This window comes from Saccoglossus kowalevskii, chromosome 6 (genome assembly GCF_978046115.1).
Source record: "Saccoglossus kowalevskii chromosome 6, keSacKowa6.1, whole genome shotgun sequence".
Classification (NCBI taxonomy): domain Eukaryota; kingdom Metazoa; phylum Hemichordata; class Enteropneusta; family Harrimaniidae; genus Saccoglossus; species Saccoglossus kowalevskii.
Window position 1 is genome coordinate 18363576 of NC_140646.1, and position 19411 is coordinate 18382986.

General features: G+C 35.9%; 1 protein-coding gene across 1 annotated transcript; it reads right to left on the reverse strand.

Annotated features, from left to right (window-relative positions):
- Positions 1-1905: 1905 nt before the first annotated feature.
- On the reverse strand, positions 1906-18423 carry LOC144360326 (proline-rich transmembrane protein 4-like). Its single transcript, XM_085499891.1, has 2 exons — positions 17731-18423; positions 1906-2331 (listed from the first exon to the last, which is right to left on the reverse strand). The coding sequence occupies exons 1-2, from the start codon at positions 18421-18423 to the stop codon at positions 1906-1908; spliced, it is 1119 nt and encodes a 372-aa protein (XP_085356017.1).
- Between the last annotated feature and the right edge of the window lie 988 nt (positions 18424-19411).

Sequence of the window (19411 nt, forward strand, 5' to 3'; positions counted from 1 at the left end):
GCTGCAATAAATACTCAGCACACGTGTGTATCAAATATGGATCCAGTAGCGGGTAAAATTAGCCCGACGAGTTGCGTGAGTAACGCCCTCTGCGGTGCTCCAAACCCAACACAAGTACTTGAATTTCATGATTGACTGTGTAACCATGACAACGAAAATGAATATTGCAAGAAGGCGTGAACTTAGTGAGGTCTGATGCCGTTCGGCCAGCGAGGGCGCTACTACGCTACGTGTCAGGCTGGGGGTAGGATTTATTACTAGCAAAACTAAATCCAGTGCTCTCCTATTGATATGCAATTTGTGTTACAGAACATGCAAATGTACTGACTGACCTTGGGCGAACACTAGTAAACTACAACTATTAGACTAAAATAATGACTATGTAACAAAAGTGCCCCTGAAAAACAATCCAAAAAATACATTACACGAATCAAAATGCCCCAAAAATTACTAAAAAAATTCAAAAAACTGCTGAAAACATACAAGACAAGACGAGCAGACAAAGGATTCATTTCAAAGGGCAAAAAATAACGGGCTGCTAGCAAAGTTTATAGATGATGCAGGCTGGGAGGCAAAGATAAAACTACTTGAAAATTGAAATTAAGTGGAATCAACTGTTTTACCTATGTAAATCAAGTCTAAGCTGCATTGTGATTGGCTGAGGATGCCAGGTTCAAGGATGCCTTGAACGTTGGTTTGGTTCTTGTAGGAACGCCCACAATTGACTCTCGAGAAAGCGAACAGCGTGGAATAATCTTATAGTACGCACATGGGATGACAAATTATTAAAAAATCTATTTTGCCCACAAGCAGCACTGAAAGGGTTAATAGATACTTTGTAGCTTTCGACGACCATAAGTGTTCATCATTGCAGATCACAGATTGTTTCTTTTGTGTGTGTGTGTGTGGTGTGTTTTAAGGAGTTGCATTACACTAAACAATCATGCACTTTCATCGTAGTATGTTTACATAATGAGTGTCCATCTCAGCTCTTGCATTGCGTAAGCAAATGTCTGCTGTCAATCACTAGGCTAAACAAGAAGCCTCACATCAATGATTCGTTCTTCTTTCTGTTATAATATTATAATTGCTTTTATTTAGATTGACAATGAAATTAAAAGGTAAATTTAAATATAGGTGACTAAACACAATAATAAAACACATAAAAAATATATATTACATAACAGTGATATAAAAATGCAAGAATATAAATTTTAAATAAAACACGATATTGCTTCACGGGCGTCACTTGTAAATATAATACTAACTTAATTTGAACATCAACTTGAACTGTTCACACATATGATACCAGACAACTATAACACTTCTATATTCCATCGGCTACCACTGTGACATCCTTCAGGTTATTAAACAGAATACAATCGCATTTTACAATATCCTCCCCAACTATTAAATCAACAAACTCTCTTGGTAGTTTTAAGCGTAAAGTTTATATTTCTTAGTATTTTATATTTGTTTTGTTTTTTGTAATTTTACTCGCAGTTTTGTATTTTTCGAATTCCCGATGGCTTAGATAAATTAAACAATAAATATACTCCAATTAATTTGTTGCACACTAATCAGTTAAAGCGGGAGGATCGTCCCCTGCGCACGCGCGGGAATTGAGTCACAAGCGACGATAACAACACATGTTAAAACGCAAAGGCTCATTAGTAGACGCTTGTTTGTAAACAGTGACACGCTATGGCCATCTGACGCATGCGCAGGTGACGGCTCCCTCGCTTTAAACATCCAAACATAATGAATCACTTGAAATGTATCTTTAAAGATGACAAGACGTGTGTCTATCTTGAAGAGTTAAAATAATATCGTCGCTTGCGGCGTCTTGTTGTAGCAATTTAGAAGTTCTGTTAACGCCCTATAGAGGGCCCGCTTGCGATTTCATCAAGTAGCCGTTTCGTTGTTAAGTGCTGACTCGCCCGCGTTGGTGGACTGTGCCTCTAAGTTGCTCACTTTGTTTGTGGTTGTAGAAAGAATACCTGGGCATATTGCCAATATGATTTGTATGAGTCTACTGGAATGGGGCGGTGTGTCCTGGTCTCTTCTTTTGGCAGACAAAGCAAACATAACAAAACAGATAGAAACTTCTTGTAGACGAAGTAAAGTCTGGTAAATCCACCATGGCCAGGCATCGACGAATTCGGCGTCAGAATAGATACCAAATACACCAAAAGCTCCGTACAGGTGGGTAAGGCACATTGTGAAACCCATGGTAGCGCAACAACTTACCAGCTTTACCAGGCGGGAAGATCTGTTACCTAGACGTGCGAATAAAACAGTTTGGACAGTGTAAGTAATATCGTAATGACGCTAAAGAATACAATACGACATAAAACATGCAATATGACGTCAGCACTAAGGCATAATATGACGTCAGCGTTAAGACACATAGTACGTTGCTAGGATACGGAGTATGGCATTATGAAATTTGCAATGACGCCATTAGACATGTACATTATTACATATATATCGCAGTTTACTTTGTTGGGCCATTGACAATAGGTATTTTATTTCTCGTTATGCAATTGAACAAACAAACAATCTTTTCTGTTTATTTAGTATTTGTGTAGCACTGTGAGACAAAGGACAATATTTGACGATATTTGGATCCATGAGTATGATTATAAAAAATGTAAATTTATTACATTTCTGTGTTTTTAAACACCTTTCGCACATTTTCGTAAGTTATAAAAAGTACTTTAATAATTTTATTTTGTTCCTTGATATGTTTAGTTTAGGATTTCCATTGTTGTAGATATCAGAAGTGGTACAGTTTACAGAAAATGACGTTCTAATTCATCTGTAAATGAAACATTTTTTTTTACTCATAACTACGCTATTTATTCAATATAAATATATTATTAAACAATCTACCATTGCTGATATATGGTTTGCTGAATTAAGAGATATACCATTGTTGTGTTTGGGGGGTAACTTATTATGGGAATCAAGAGACATACATTAACATATTTGAAGAATAATCGTAAATTATTTATTTATTGCACGACAGGCATTCACCATTGTATGATAGGCATTCATCATTACATGATAGGCATTCACCATTGCATGATAGGCATTCATCATTACATGATAGGCATTCACCATTGCATGCTAGGCATTCACCATTACATGATAGGCATTCACCATTACATGATAGGCATTCACCATTACATGATAGGCATTCACCATTACATGATAGGCATTCACCATTACATGATAGGCATTCACCATTGCATGCTAGGCATTCACCATTACATGATAGGCATTCACCATTACATGATAGGCATTCATCATTACATGATAGGCATTCACCATTACATGATAGGCATTCACCATTACATGATAGGCATTCACCATTACATGATAGGCATTCACCATTACATGATAGGCATTCACCATTGCATGCTAGGCATTCACCATTACATGATAGGCATTCACCATTACATGATAGGCATTCACCATTACATGATAGGCATTCACCATTACATGATAGGCATTCACCATTACATGATAGGCATTCACCATTGCATGCTAGGCATTCACCATTGCATGCTAGGCATTCACCATTACATGATAGGCATTCACCATTACATGATAGGCATTCACCATTACATGATAGGCATTCATCATTACATGATAGGCATTCACCATTACATGATAGGCATTCACCATTACATGATAGGCATTCACCATTACATGATAGGCATTCACCATTGCATGCTAGGCATTCACCATTGCATGCTAGGCATTCACCATTACATGATAGGCATTCACCATTACATGATAGGCATTCACCATTACATGATAGGCATTCACCATTACATGATAGGCATTCACCATTACATGATAGGCATTCATCATTACATGATAGGCATTCACCATTACATGATAGGCATTCACCATTACATGATAGGCATCCACCATTACATGATAGGCATTCACCATTACATGATAGGCATTCACCATTACATGATAGGCATTCGCCATGACATGATAGGCATTCATAATTACATGATATGTATTCACCACGACATGATATGTATTCGCCATGACATGATAGGCATTCATAATTACATGATATGTATTCACCACGACATGATATGTATTCGACACGACATGATAGGCATTCATAATTACATGATATGTATTCACCACGACATGATATGTATTCGCCATGACATGATAGGCATTCATAATTACATGATATGTATTCACCACGACATGATATGTATTCGACACGACATGATATGCATTCATAATTACATGATATGTATTCATAATTACATGATATGTATTCGCCATGACATGATATGTATTCACCACGACATGATATGTATTCACCATTACATGATAGGCATTCACCATTATTGTTTTTCAACGAAAATATCGTCTAGAAAATCAATTTCCCTTGTATTTGGCAGTCAACCTTCAAATTCCAATAGCTATTGTTCTTTGCTAATAAATACAAATATCGTCTGGAATATAAACTCCCCATCTGTTTTATTATGTTTATTAATCACTCGTATTTAATAAAGAATTACTATTATTATCAGAAAAATATTAATTATTTGAAATGCCAAATGAATTAGTTTAATGTTAATGTGCACATGTTGTATACAATTGTAGTGTAATGATCACAAAGAAGCTGTCACTATAGTAATTAGTTTCTTCGCCAATTTCAATCGAGGAAGGAATATGGCATATTTTGGAATTTGTGTTAAGTAGTTTGACAATCCGAAAACCTGAATAAATAAAAGGAACAACTAGCCATTATGTTTAAACAATTCCTGCTAGATTGTTAGTACAATTAAAGGTTTGAATACGTTTGGAAAGAACTCTTTCACCATTTCCATCCCAAAACAAAACAATAATGTAATTAATATATTGATTACAAAAAAAACTTGTCAACGAACTATGGTTACTGGCTATCTTCCCCTGATAGCAACGCGGTCTGCAGAACACCGGTTTCTAGAATGATCATTCTTTCCTACGTGAGCTAAAAATAAATTTCATTGTAAGTCAGACGTAAATTTGAAATGCTGACAAATTCTGCGTTTACGTGAGTATTTCGTTAATATATTCTATAAGAGTCTTGATGCCATGAATAACACAACTCACATCAAAGGTATTGGCATATGGTACATATGCGCGGGACTATGTGACTACCATCCAGCGCATCTAATCCCGATCGCTCTAGTCAAATTGTGAAAACAAGCAATGTTTATTTACGCCTGTGTGCCTATAATATCGTGGCCTATGCCTATCATGTAGATATGAATGCCTATCATGTCATGGCGAATACATGTTATGTCGTGGTGAATACATATCATGTAATTATGAATGCATATCATGTCATGGCGAATACATATCATGTCGTGGTGAATACATATCATGTAATTATGAATGCATATCATGTCATGGCGAATACATATCATGTCGTGGTGAATACATATCATGTAATTATGAATGCCTATCATGTCATGGCGAATACATATCATGTCGTGGTGAATACATATCATGTAATTATGAATGCCTATCATGTCGTGTCGAATACATATCATGTCGTGGTGAATACATATCATGTAATTATGAATGCATATCATGTCATGGCGAATACATATCATGTCGTGGTGAATACATATCATGTAATTATGAATGCCTATCATGTCGTGTCGAATACATATCATGTCGTGGTGAATACATATCATGTAATTATGAATGCCTATCATGTCATGGCGAATACATATCATGTCGTGGTGAATACATATCATGTAATTATGAATGCCTATCATGTCGTGTCGAATACATATCATGTCGTGGTGAATACATATCATGTAATTATGAATGCCTATTATGTCATGGCGAATACATATCATGTCATGGTGAATACATATCATGTAATTATGAATGCATATCATGTCATGGCGAATACATATCATGTCGTGGTGAATACATATCATGTAATTATGAATGCATATCATGTCATGGCGAATACATATCATGTCGTGGTGAATACATATCATGTAATTATGAATGCCTATCATGTCGTGTCGAATACATATCATGTCGTGGTGAATACATATCATGTAATTATGAATGCCTATCATGTCATGGCGAATACATATCATGTCGTGGTGAATACATATCATGTAATTATGAATGCCTATCATGTCATGGCGAATACATATCATGTCATGGTGAATACATATCATGTAATTATGAATGCATATCATGTCATGGCGAATACATATCATGTCGTGGTGAATACATATCATGTAATTATGAATGCATATCATGTCATGGCGAATACATATCATGTCGTGGTGAATACATATCATGTAATTATGAATGCATATCATGTCATGGCGAATACATATCATGTCGTGGTGAATACATATCATGTAATTATGAATGCATATCATGTCATGGCGAATACATATCATGTCGTGGTGAATACATATCATGTAATTATGAATGCCTATCATGTCGTGTCGAATACATATCATGTCGTGGTGAATACATATCATGTAATTATGAATGCCTATCATGTCGTGTCGAATACATATCATGTCGTGGTGAATACATATCATGTAATTATGAATGCCTATTATGTCATGGCGAATACATATCATGTCATGGTGAATACATATCATGTAATTATGAATGCCTATCATGTCATAGCGAATACATATCATATCGTGGTGAATACATATCATGTAATTATGAATGCATATCATGTCATGGCGAATACATATCATGTCGTGGTGAATACATATCATGTAATTATGAATGCCTATCATGTCGTGTCGAATACATATCATGTCGTGGTGAATACATATCATGTAATTATGAATGCCTATTATGTCATGGCGAATACATATCATGTCATGGTGAATACATATCATGTAATTATGAATACATATCATGTCATGGCGAATACATATCATGTAATTATGAATGCATATCATGTCATGGCGAATACATATCATGTCATGGTGAATACATATCATGTAATTATGAATGCATATCATGTCATGGCGAATACATATCATGTAATTATGAATGCCTATCATGTCATGGCGAATACATATCATGTAATTATGAATGCCTATCATGTCGTGTCGAATACATATCATGTCGTGGTGAATACATATCATGTAATTATGAATGCCTATCATGTCATGGCGAATACATATCATGTCGTGGTGAATACATATCATGTAATTATGAATGCATATCATGTAATTATGAATGCCCGTATTACTTTACATGTTACCATATTCAATGGACAAAATATGTTGTTAATGTACAAACCAATAGGCAATTCTGGTCTAACAAAAAAAGGAGTACAGCCTCTCCATTCTGGTGGTATAGCGGAAATTATGCCGTGCCAAAGGAGATATTGTCTAGGAGTAAACCCAATTTCTTGTAGTTGTGTCCAATTTTTTATTTTTCCATTTGAAATATAAAGGTCCGAGATATAGACAATGCCCTTTAAAATGAAATCTAGATAACACACACTCTTGTTATCAATGAGAATGTTGGCGTTATTCCAAATTATATTGTTAGCAACTGTTTGAACTGGTTGCTGGCATTGTAATTTCCACCAACTGCACAATAGACTGATAGAAAGGGAGTAACAGGTAATAGCTCAATTTTATAATTACATCTAAAAATTAAGGAACCACCAAGGGGAAGCAGATAGTGTGATAAAAACGTTTCCAGGGATGATTAATTTTTGAATTAAGAAAGCGCTGAACCCATTTAACTCTGAAAGCGTGATAAAGAGCAAAAATGTCCAGCACATTTAGACCTCCCGGCCAACATCCCCAATCAAAGTGTTACGTGCAATTCTGTCTGGGCCTTTCCAAATAAATGTATGAAGTTTATTATTTATTTTTTTAATATCCGCCATTTTGACAATTATGAGATTAAATATATAGAGAAATTTTGGAATAACCAGTGATTTAATAATTTGAATTTTGCCAAGAAGACCAAGACGTGAAGACCAAAGATACAAACATTTATTAAGAGAGTCAATAGGAGCTTCCATATTTAGTAGATAGGCACTCTCGTACCTGTAAGAAAAATATATACCAACAATTTTGATTGGAGTTGATGGCCAGAGTACCCCAAATGGTTTATCCGTACGAGACCTCCAGCACCCAAGCCACATTGCCCCTGTTTTGTCATAATTTACGTGTAACCCTGAATATGTCTGAAACTTGTTAAGAAGGGAGAACAAATTAATGCAGGAAAGTTTGTCCGAGAGAAAGCAGGTTAGATCGTTAGCAAATGCAGAATACTTAACCCCCTTGCCCTGGATATGAATTCCATGAATAGAGTCATCACATCGCAGTGAATTCAAAACTAATTCAAGTGACAAAATAAAGAGGGCGGGCGAAACCGGGTCACCCTGTCTAACTCCCCTTCTTATATCAAAATAGCCAGTGCTTAGACCTCGGTTCATCACACAGCTGGAGGGGTTATTGTAAAATAATTTGTTCCAGTTAATAAGGGAAGGGCCAAAATTATAACTGTTAAGGGAGTGGAAAATAAAATCCCATTCCAAGCTATCAAAGCTATATTAGCTATATTAGGAAGGTAACCGAACTACGAGGTTTCATAATTCAATAATGCATCGACGTAGAGAATATTCAAATGTTGTCACAACCAGTAGTTATGAACGCGTTATTACTGAAAAAAATCGACATGCCTCAATGATACATTTAAAATATTTAGGAAGATGGAATACCTTGACATCAAAATTACGTAACCTGACTCCATAGTTGTATACATTTCGCACGTCCGAATTTTCTCGGAAACCCACATGTCCAATATACTCACAGTACTTGTCAATTGTCTTGCTTGCAGATTCTTTTTAGTGTTTCAATAAAGGCGCCAAATGATTGTGTTCCCGATGACTGTATGAGATATCCGATTTTTTCTATATTCCATAAAAAATGTAGTATCAAAAATCGGACAGAAATAGTATGCACGTCAAATTTACGTCACTCTGGAAAGTGCTATAACATGTTATATGAAATAATACTTGAAGAGCTTATTTTGCAATTATTCGATATCATTCGTCAACCCAGTGGGCTAAGAAGATGATTATTTCTCTACATAAAAGGGGTACAAAAGAAGATGTCTGTAACTACGCTTCTGTCTTTAATTAATTAATTAATTAATTAATTATCTTGCGATATCATTTAATTGTATATTATTATATTAAGTCGGTTTGTACAAATTCCTCATTTTATTAACACCGGTGAATAATGCGATTTTTGTATTTACTTGTTAGGTTTGAGTTCCGTAATAGTAATAAAGATTAACTATATGAAATGTATAAAGATATACAACATATACCCTATTTTCGATAGAACCATATCGAATCCGTGTTTAAAGCGGAGGAGTCGTCACCTGCGCATGCGTCAGATGGCCATAGCTTGTCAAGCAATCGTCTACTCATCAGCCTTTGCGTTTTTAGCGTGTGTTGTTATCATCGCTTGGGACTCAATTCCCGCGCGTGCGCAGGTGACGATCCCCCCCCCCCCACTTTAACCGAATCAGTTTGTAGTACAACACGAATTCTAACCACTTTCTGTCCTACCCTCGAACCTGATTCGAACACACTAGTAGCTAGAAATTAACCGAGTTTAAGCTAACCCCTGTTCATGACGCTGAATCATACTCAATTTTAATCAGTGTAATGTTCCTTTAAATAAATATTTGACTATTGATTCTAAAGTTTTGCTTGTTAGATTGTAATTGAATCTGGGCGATTTTAATGTTCCATTATTCATCCGTGACCAGGTCGAATCAATCTTTCACGATTATAGAATTACAGCGAATGTTGAGTTGGACGTCCAACTATGCTCCGATTAGAATCAGTTAACGTAGTTTCAAATAACATTAGCGTAAGCGGAACAGCAGAACATATTTCGATTCGAACCAAAGCTAGTTGGGTTGTACTATAAGGAATATATAGATATAGAATTCCGATTAAAATCTAATTTACGTACAGGCAAACATTTTTATTTTTGTACGTTCTGTCGGTATTACACCTGTCTGCTTGACATTATTGGGTGGTTATCGAGCTGTGCTAGGGAGTCAACTTTTGTTTCCATTCTCATCATCATTATTGTTTACATTTTTTTGTCGCCATAACTCGAATGATATTAAACCTTACTGGTACATTCCTCTAAAGTATGATACATTCTTTTCAGCTATGTATGTCACGTGGTTAAGCAGCCATCTTTGATTAAAGACAAAACACTATTTTTTCTATTCATTTCGTAAATTGAATTTTTATCGTCACGTTTCTTTCTCCGGCATATTTTTTTAATATTTTTTATTTTAAATATTCATTTTCATCTCATTTGCATTTTTCTCATTGAAACAAAAATTTTCAAATAATCAGTTTTTAACATCACATAGACTTATTTCTGTTCCAAGTTTCATATCACAGAAACGAATATTTATAGACAATTTTTTTTTTCATTTTCCCAGAAATATGAATATTATTCCTATTTGTTTCTATCATGATATCTGAAAATCTAATCAATCAACACGAGCCACGAGAAATTCATTTTTTAGTTGTCCGTTGTTGATTTACGACAATATTAGTAAATGAAATGCTTCGTGGCGTATTACACTGAATGTCTGAACATTCCGAATTTGTAGGAGAATTGGCCAAAGTGCTTCCTATTTCACGAAAAGTTACACGTTTCGCGCTATTACAGACTCTGACCATGGAGGTAAAAACAGATCTCTTTTTACCTCCATGCTCTGACCAAATGTGTTGCGTTATATTCGAAAACCCAAACTTCCTCGTTATGTTTCATTGAATAAACCAACGGCCGGAATAGTAGGTCACCTACCAAGAGTGATATGATTTATGAACTCCACACTTGGTCTGTTGCCACTATTTATATTTGCAATTAGGCACAGTTCTTGTTGTATGCAGATGAATATATTCTCGCAATACGATGGTTGACACTTTAGCTAAATCAGGATTCTGTTAATTCAATGCCATGTAGCTATTCAATATTTCGAGATGTTTTACAGAATAACACCTGCAATATGACAGGTTTAATTGGGTAGCTACCCATAAATAGACGTTATGAATACATTCTCTGTTACGTGATATGTTTATTGTGAAATGTAAATTCATTTGTATTTATGCAAATGTACCGTTCCACTGACAGAAATGGGCGACGCGGTATGTACATTTGTTCGCGTTTTTGTTAGATTGTCTTGGTGTAATTCCTTAATTCTCTTAACCGTGATCATAAGTATTTTTTTTTCTTTCTTTTTTTTAAATATTTTTGTGCCATGCGACAGTTCTGGACATTGAATGTCACCGTTGTCTCTCCTGACTTTTTTTTTGTATGTGCAAATTGCAAGTGCTAGTGCTGACACATAGTGCATTTGCCACAGAAGTTATATTCATGTTTGGGACTACATGACAGGGCTGTGTGGCCATCTCTCTGTCAAATGGCAATTTTAATGCGCTATCCTGGCGTCAACCAGGCTCGGTCGAACACAAGCACCTGCGGACCTTAACAAAGGTTCCCCCAAAGTCGCATTCGTTAGTGAATGAATCTCGGCCAGTGGAATTGGCCTTGCCATTGAGTCTGTGGCACACTCACCCAGGTAGGGGTTGACCCGTTGATGTTCAGCCTAAGGTAGGATTTGAACTTGGGTCTACCGATCATGAGCCTGGAGCGACAACCACTCATAAGTATGACTTTTACCCTTGAAACAGCACCGTGCTGGATGCTCGTGCGATTAAGTAAACACAAACTGCAGCGGAAATATCCTAAGTACGAATTTTAACAAAACAACAAATATGGCGACAGTAGAAAGCAAAGCCTGAAACAAATTGCCCTGGAAAATTACCAGCGCATGTTCGCATGCCGTAAATACAGACGTCTACTACGCACTTACCACACTGTCGATTTCTGTTTCCTCAGGCTTCAACTGTACGTATTTTTATTTTATTTTTACATCCGGGGTATTATATATGAAAGAACTGAACACTAAACATCATTGACAACAGGGCTTGGACCGTGATGTTCGAGTCGATAATTATTATTATAATGATTACGTCCTTGCTCTGTTATCAGCCAAAATTGGGAAATGGGTCGTCATTCCCTCTTAACATTGCGTTGTTTGGCAATTATACACTAATGGGCTGTCGTTGACTAAACTAAAAATAATTCGTAATCGCTTTTAAAATTATACAACAGACTGGCTCATCGAAAATACTTTCCGCTAACCCTGTCAATGGCTTCATTTAGTAAACTGTGCTTTAAAATGTCATGGCGCTAAAAAAAAATGAAAAGTTGATTAATGCAAGGTAATATTCCCGCCCTTTACCCACAATGCAATGCCACTTTATGTCTGTTGGAAATAACAAAATTAAATGTTACGGTGCTAGAGGGAAGCACGTGACCACGCGACTCATCAGTGACGTGGTATTAGAGAGAAGCTGATTTTTAAAGATATTTGCCGGACTTTCACCAGAACAGTGTAACGACAACCAGCGACTGTCAAACAAGGATTCGAACAGGGTCCACGTAAATAATGCCTTACAGGATAATTTGTGTAGTCATTGTCAATCAGATAATTTTTGTTGTACATTATAATTAATTGGGTCTTCTTTCGTGATATACAAATATAGTTAAAAGTGTGGTCGCACGCGACTTTTCCTATGCTATATCTTGTCACAGTCCTTCTGTGATCTTGTATAACGAGAGCTAATTCACCACGAATGACAGAAAATGCGTAAATTGTGGTACGTTTTTTTTATAATTATATTGCTATTTATGTGCTAACATGCATTTCATGAAACTTAAATTGAGCATTATATGCGAATATAAATGAAACACCCGAATTTCACAGTGCGTAGACGCTGTAACGGGCACTGCCACGTTCTGGTGTTCAGTCGTGATTTTATCATAGTGATGTTTATTTGCATATTTTGATAAATAAACAATCTTTAAAACTCAGGTTTATGTTAAGTAAACCTCAACAAACATCCAGGAAAACTGTACTTTGGTATAGTTGATATTCCCTTGAAACACTAAGATTCCCCTGATATATTATATCTAAATTTACATGAACGTGACTCTGTCTAGATATGATGCAACTTATCCACCCTCACATTTTAACAAGCAGCCTGTCGGCTGAGATAGCTCCGCTGTAAGCAATGCACATTGCAATTAAAGAACAGAAGATATCATTAGAAAATGAACAATATGTATAGTATCTAAGCAACAGGACTTGCTGTTTTCAACAAGAATTCAAAAATATCACTTTTCACCAAAAATAATCATCAAAATTAGATAATTGAAGATATCAACACGAAATTAAAAAATCTGAAGGAGGTCCACATGTAGTACCTATATATGTAATATAAAAGCAATCAGGTTGTAAACAACGGGGACATCACTTTTGATTCAATGCTTGAGCAGCATTATGCTGAAAATGGTAATTGTGGAGATTTGAATGATTGGATCACTAATGATGAAATTATCAAAGCAGTGAAATCACTGAAAAATGGGAAAGCTACTGGTCCAGACGGAATTCCTGCCAAATTTTTTAAATGTTCTGTAAATCATTTATTACCACTCATGAGTGAATTATTTAACAATGTTTTTGAAACGGGGAAATTTCCTGAAGGGTGGTCACGTGGAGTAATTATTCCACTTTTGAAAAAAGGTTCAAAATCTGACCCCAATAACTATAGGGGAATCACATTATTGGATGTCGTCGGGAAAATATTCTGTAGCATACTAAACAATAGACTTTATGAATGGGCAGAGGATACTGGGGCCATCTCTGGAGTGCAGGCAGGATTTCGTAAAGGTTTTTGTACTGTTGACAACATATTGGTCTTGTATGCAATTGTTCAAAATTATCTTAAAAATAAGAGAGGAAAATTTTACTGTATATTTGTTGATTTTGCCAGAGCTTTTGACTCTGTTGACCATAGCCGACTTTTTATCAAATTACATAATATTGGTATATCAGGTAAAATGTTAACCATTGTCAAGTCAATGTACAGTGATGTCAAATCGTGCATCAGACTTGATGGTGGGATTTCTGATTACTTTCCTTGTACTATTGGTGTTAGACAGGGCAGCGTATTGAGTCCTGTTCTTTTTTCTTTGTTTATAGATGAATTATATAATATGATTGGGGGGTTCAGCTAACGCAAGAAATGTTTGATTTATTTGCTTTATTGTATGCCGCTGATGTAGTCATATTTGCTGATTCAATTGTGGGATTGCAGCGGCTGATTAATATTTTAGAACGCTTTTGTATTAAATGGAAAATAACTGTAAATAAAAAGAAAACTAAAATTGTAGTGTTTCGGAAAGGTGGCCATAACTCAACTAAAGAAACATTTATGAATGATGAACCAATTAAAACTGTAAATTCCTACAAATATCTTGGGTTATTGCTGTCATGTAGAAACAGCTGGTCTAAAGCTGTTGAAAATTTGGCCGCACAAGCACGCAAAACAATGTTTTCTTTATTTAGTTTTGAGTATAAAGTTGGTATACTTAATTATAATGTTTATTTCAGACTATTCGATGCTTTAATTTTACCAATTCTTTTGTACGGGGCAGACATTTGGGGGTTTAAGCAATATATTCAGGCTGAAAGAGTACAGTTGAAATTTTGTAAACATTTTCTTGGGATTGGTGACAAAACATGTACTGAAGCCGTACTTGGGGAATGTGGGCGGTTACCCATTTTTGTAAACTCCTTGTTAAAATGTATAAAATACTGGTTACGAGTCACAGAACTTCCTGAAGGGAGGGTTGTAAAGCATGCTTACAGACTAATGTATAAACTAGATGAAAATGGAAGGACATCATGGGCCACTGAAATTAAAAATATACTTCATATGTACGGCTTTGGTATGGTTTGGATATCCCAGGGCGTGGGGGATGTAAACCTGTTCTTGGTACAGTTCAAGCAGCGGGTAATTGATATTCATAGGCAGGATTGGTACAGTGAAATATGTTGCACTGCCAAACTAAGGTCATATTGTAATTTTAAAACCATGCTTGAACCAGAAAGATATCTTTTTGTAGTCACAGAGGCTAAACACAGACATGCGTATTCGCTGTTCTAGTCATAGATTGCGCATTGAAGAGGGGCGCTATACAGGGTTGGAAATTGATGAAAGAATATGCGAGTTTTGTTTATCTAATGTAGAGGACGAATACCATTTTGTTCTTATTTGCCCATTATTTCACTCTATGCGAAAACAGTTAATTCCTGAGTATTTTTGGCATCTTCCCAATCCAGAAAAATATTACAGTCTAATGCGCTCAAAATCAGCAAAGGTACTACGTAATCTTGGTAAATTTCTACATAAAGCATTCAACCTTAGAAGGGAGTTTTCGTTACTATCGGTATAAGAATTTTGTTATATATATATATATGTATTTTACAATTTCTGTACATTCTCCAGTGTTTGTGTATTCTTTTGTTTTTTTTGTTATGTATAGTCATATGGGCCTGTGGCCTAAAAGACAATAAACAATAAATGTATCTATAAAAGCAATCAGACTTGCGGTTTTCAACAAGAAGTAAAAAATATCACTTGTTACCAAAAATTGAAAAAACAAATATTCACTAAAATTAGAGAATTAAAGATACCATCATGAAATGAACAAATCTGAGAGAGGATCACATGTAGTACCTATATATGTAATTTCAAAGCAATTGGACTTGCGGTTTTTAACAAGAAGTCAAAAATATCACTTTTTACCAAAAATGACAAAAATATTCACCAAAATTAGAGAATTGAAGGTATCATTTCAAAATGAACAAATCTGAGTGAGGTCCACATGTAGTATCTATATATGTAATATCAAAGCAATTGGATTTGCAAATTTTAACAAGAAGTTGAAAATCACTTTTTACAAAAAAATACAAAAATATTCACTAAAATTAGAGAATTGAAGATATCATCATTAAATGAATAAATCTGAGAGAGGTCTACCCAAGGTACATATACACCAAGTATCAAAGCAATAAGGTTTGTAGTTTTCAAGAAGAAGTCAAAAAAGTAAACTATTGACACGGACGACGGACGACGACGACGGACAATCACTCATATGATAAGCTCCTCTCGACAAAGTCGACAGCGGAGCTAATAACAAAAACATAGCAACCGCATCATATAACAACGACATCGAACCATTGGCCCGGAAATTAATGAGCTTAGGAAATCAGCAAAAAGCAAAATAGTTTTGAAATCATTCAACGTAGTCAAGCTGTCCCATTACCATGGCGAAGAATGATTTTAGACTTACAAGATCACATACCGGTGGTCGTCGCGCCACGCATGCGCGAGATATGGCGATTTTGACTGTTGCGCACACCAACGACTACAAACTGAGAGGTTACTAAGCTTTAATTTTTTAGCGATAAGAAAGTATTGAAGGAGTCACCGTTGGTAATTAGTGCAAGTGTCGCCCGGGACAAAACTAGTACTTGTGATTTCATTAGAAAAGTGCACTGGATTGTGGAAAAATCAATGTTTATCAACACAAATGTCGCACAAGCGCAGCGCGACGACTATCGCCCTTTAAGTGATTACATATCCCCTTACGAGATTGCATACCCTTTTTTCACACCTTCTTGCGGGATCGCATGCCCTATTACTAGATTAAATAAGTACTTTCAGATTACACGTTCTCTTACGAGATCACATGCGAGATTGAATACCGTTTTACGAGATTACATACTGTCGCACAAGATAACACACTTCCCTGCGAGATTACACGCCCTCTTACGAGATTATATACTGTCTTACAAGATTACGTACAGTCTCACGAAATCACATACCATCTTAGAAGATTACATATCATTTTACGAGATCACACACCTTCTTACGAGATTTCACACCTTCATACAAGATTACAAACCGTCTTATGAGATCACACATCGGCTCACGAGATCACATACTGTCCTGCGAGATCACATACCGGCTTACATACTGTTTTACAAGATCGCACACCTTCTTACGAGATCTCACAAAGTCTTACAGGATCACATATTGCCTTTCGAGATCTTGCACCTTCTTATAAAAAAATTACATACCGTCTTAGTATAATAGCAGATATCACATACAATCTCACGAAATCATTTTTTATAGAATTGTGTTCAATAACACCATATTCAGTATTCAATTGATGATTGCGTAACTGCGCATACTAAAAAGTAAACAATGATAAATAAAGTAGTCGTCCATACAAAAAGAATCACAGTTAAGTTACCACGTACAGCTAGTCGGCCGAAAGACTCTTTGCTAGGAATGACAATACCTACAGTTCGTAACTGGGTAGATGGTTCTTAGCATGAATATACTAGACGTTATTTGTGTGCAGAATAATATTCTGCTCGTTGTGTGTGATAACTTGTTAAGTTTGGACGTAATTGGCCCAGCCAAACAATTAAATGAAATTAATACGTAGATGTGAATACAGACAGACAAGTGGATAGCCGTATTAATAATAAAGAGAATCCCAGCTGGAATCGGGTCGTCAAAAGATAGAACTTCGTAAAATCAGAGAGATCTCATAAAACTACTGGTAGACGTTATGAACTTGCACAAATGTATGTATTTGTCAACTGTGAAATATAGTAATATAACCCACCTTGTGTTGTCTTACTCACATTGCCCGCTTTCAAGTTTCTGTGCAGTTTATAAGCCATGATATAGAACCCGGATGAAAGTAGTCCTGCCCAGACAATGTACAAAACCTGGCACACCAATAACAACACTTCGACTTGGGCGTAGGTAGCCACTAGTATATCCACGGATATAACGAGTACGAAATGAGAGACTATAACCGGTAGAAGAGTGTGGATTTGTTGAAATGTTGGCGGACCAAGCGTCATTTTAGTTGAGTCCAGTAAAACTAATAACAGTGTACTAAGTCCCGATGTAAGCGCTGGGAAACCAATTGACCATAATACTCGGGACATTTCCAGTGGTACAGACTTCGATGATCCGTATGGATTAACGATGAGAGATACGGTTCTTGTGACACCGAGGAGTATTGTCAGGGACGTAAGACAGATAGAAATAACACGTTTCCGAATTGTTTTTCTGTCCTGACACATCAAATTGAGCATTGAGATGAGAGATATTAACCCAAACATCAGTGAGAACCCATAAACATGCATTTCCCAAGCCCATGTCCACGTATCAAACGCTATAGACCACTCCGGTCCTGGTTCCGGCCAGGCCTCGCCTTCTGGAACAATTTCAGACGTAGCGTTTAGCGACCAGTCTTCTTCGTTTATTGCATCGGTTTCGGCTTCAGGTTCAGCTTCCGGTACTGACTCCTCCACATCGACTGACATAATTGTTAACCTATCGAATAAGTCAGCAATAAAGAAACAGTTAGTTGAATTCACCCGTATTGCACGAATGGTGACATATTATGTAGTGATTTCCTTGAACACCGACTTATCAGCACAGAGAACACATTATCCGTTATGTCCAATTAGACGATTTTGTCAGTTGATATCCGTTCGCTTATTGGCGCTGAGGCGAGAGACTTGCAAAGAAAACGTCCACCCCGTGGCATGTGATTGAATACCTTCCTACCGCAGGATATTCCCATTAGCAAGTGATATGTGTAATGTACTCTTTATATTTTCTCTCCTTACTACCAATTGCTTTTGATGTCTCGTGTCTGTTATCATCATATATTAGTCTGCTTTATTGATTACTGAATATATTACCCAACAATCAATTATATGTAAATACATTAACCGAGTATTCCATTATTTCCTTTAAATTAATTAAGCTTTCATGCAAATAAATATAAGAATTGTGCCACCAAGCTTCTCATCAAGTCTTGTTTTAGATGTAGTCATGGCAACCGCAGGCAATTGATTGGTGAACTGTTGTTTCAATCGCTCACAAGAATTCATCATTTGACACAAGACATTCCATTATTGTGTAGGTGAAGTGGGTACTACGATTTACATCCAAGCATAACTCATTGTAACTGGCTGCAGCATTTTTGTTTTAATGTAACGCCCGCCATATGAAAAGTCAAAATTATACAGATAATGTATTTTACACTCAATTTTATATGATGAATTTATAAATTCTTCGACACAACCCAACAATAAATAAATAAATAAATAAATAAATAAATAAATAAATAAATAAATAAATAAATAAATAAATAAATAAATAAATAAATAAATAAATAAATAAATAAATGCAATGCGTTCTACCCTTATTTTAGGCTAGTGACGTGTATTCATTTGAACGCACGGGAACGAGACGAGTTAATTTTGACATCAAACGTGTTTACGACGCAGCGACACAGCAGGA

Excerpts from the sequence above, each read along its gene's own strand:
- LOC144360326 (XM_085499891.1), bottom strand. The coding sequence starts at position 18,423 with ATGTCAGTCGATGTGGAGGAGTCAGTACCGGAAGCTGAACCTGAAGCC. Across the intron at positions 2,332-17,730 it reads GAAACTTGAAAGCGGGCAAT|CGTCATTACGATATTACTTA; the intron begins GTGAGTAAGACA and ends TGTATTCTTTAG.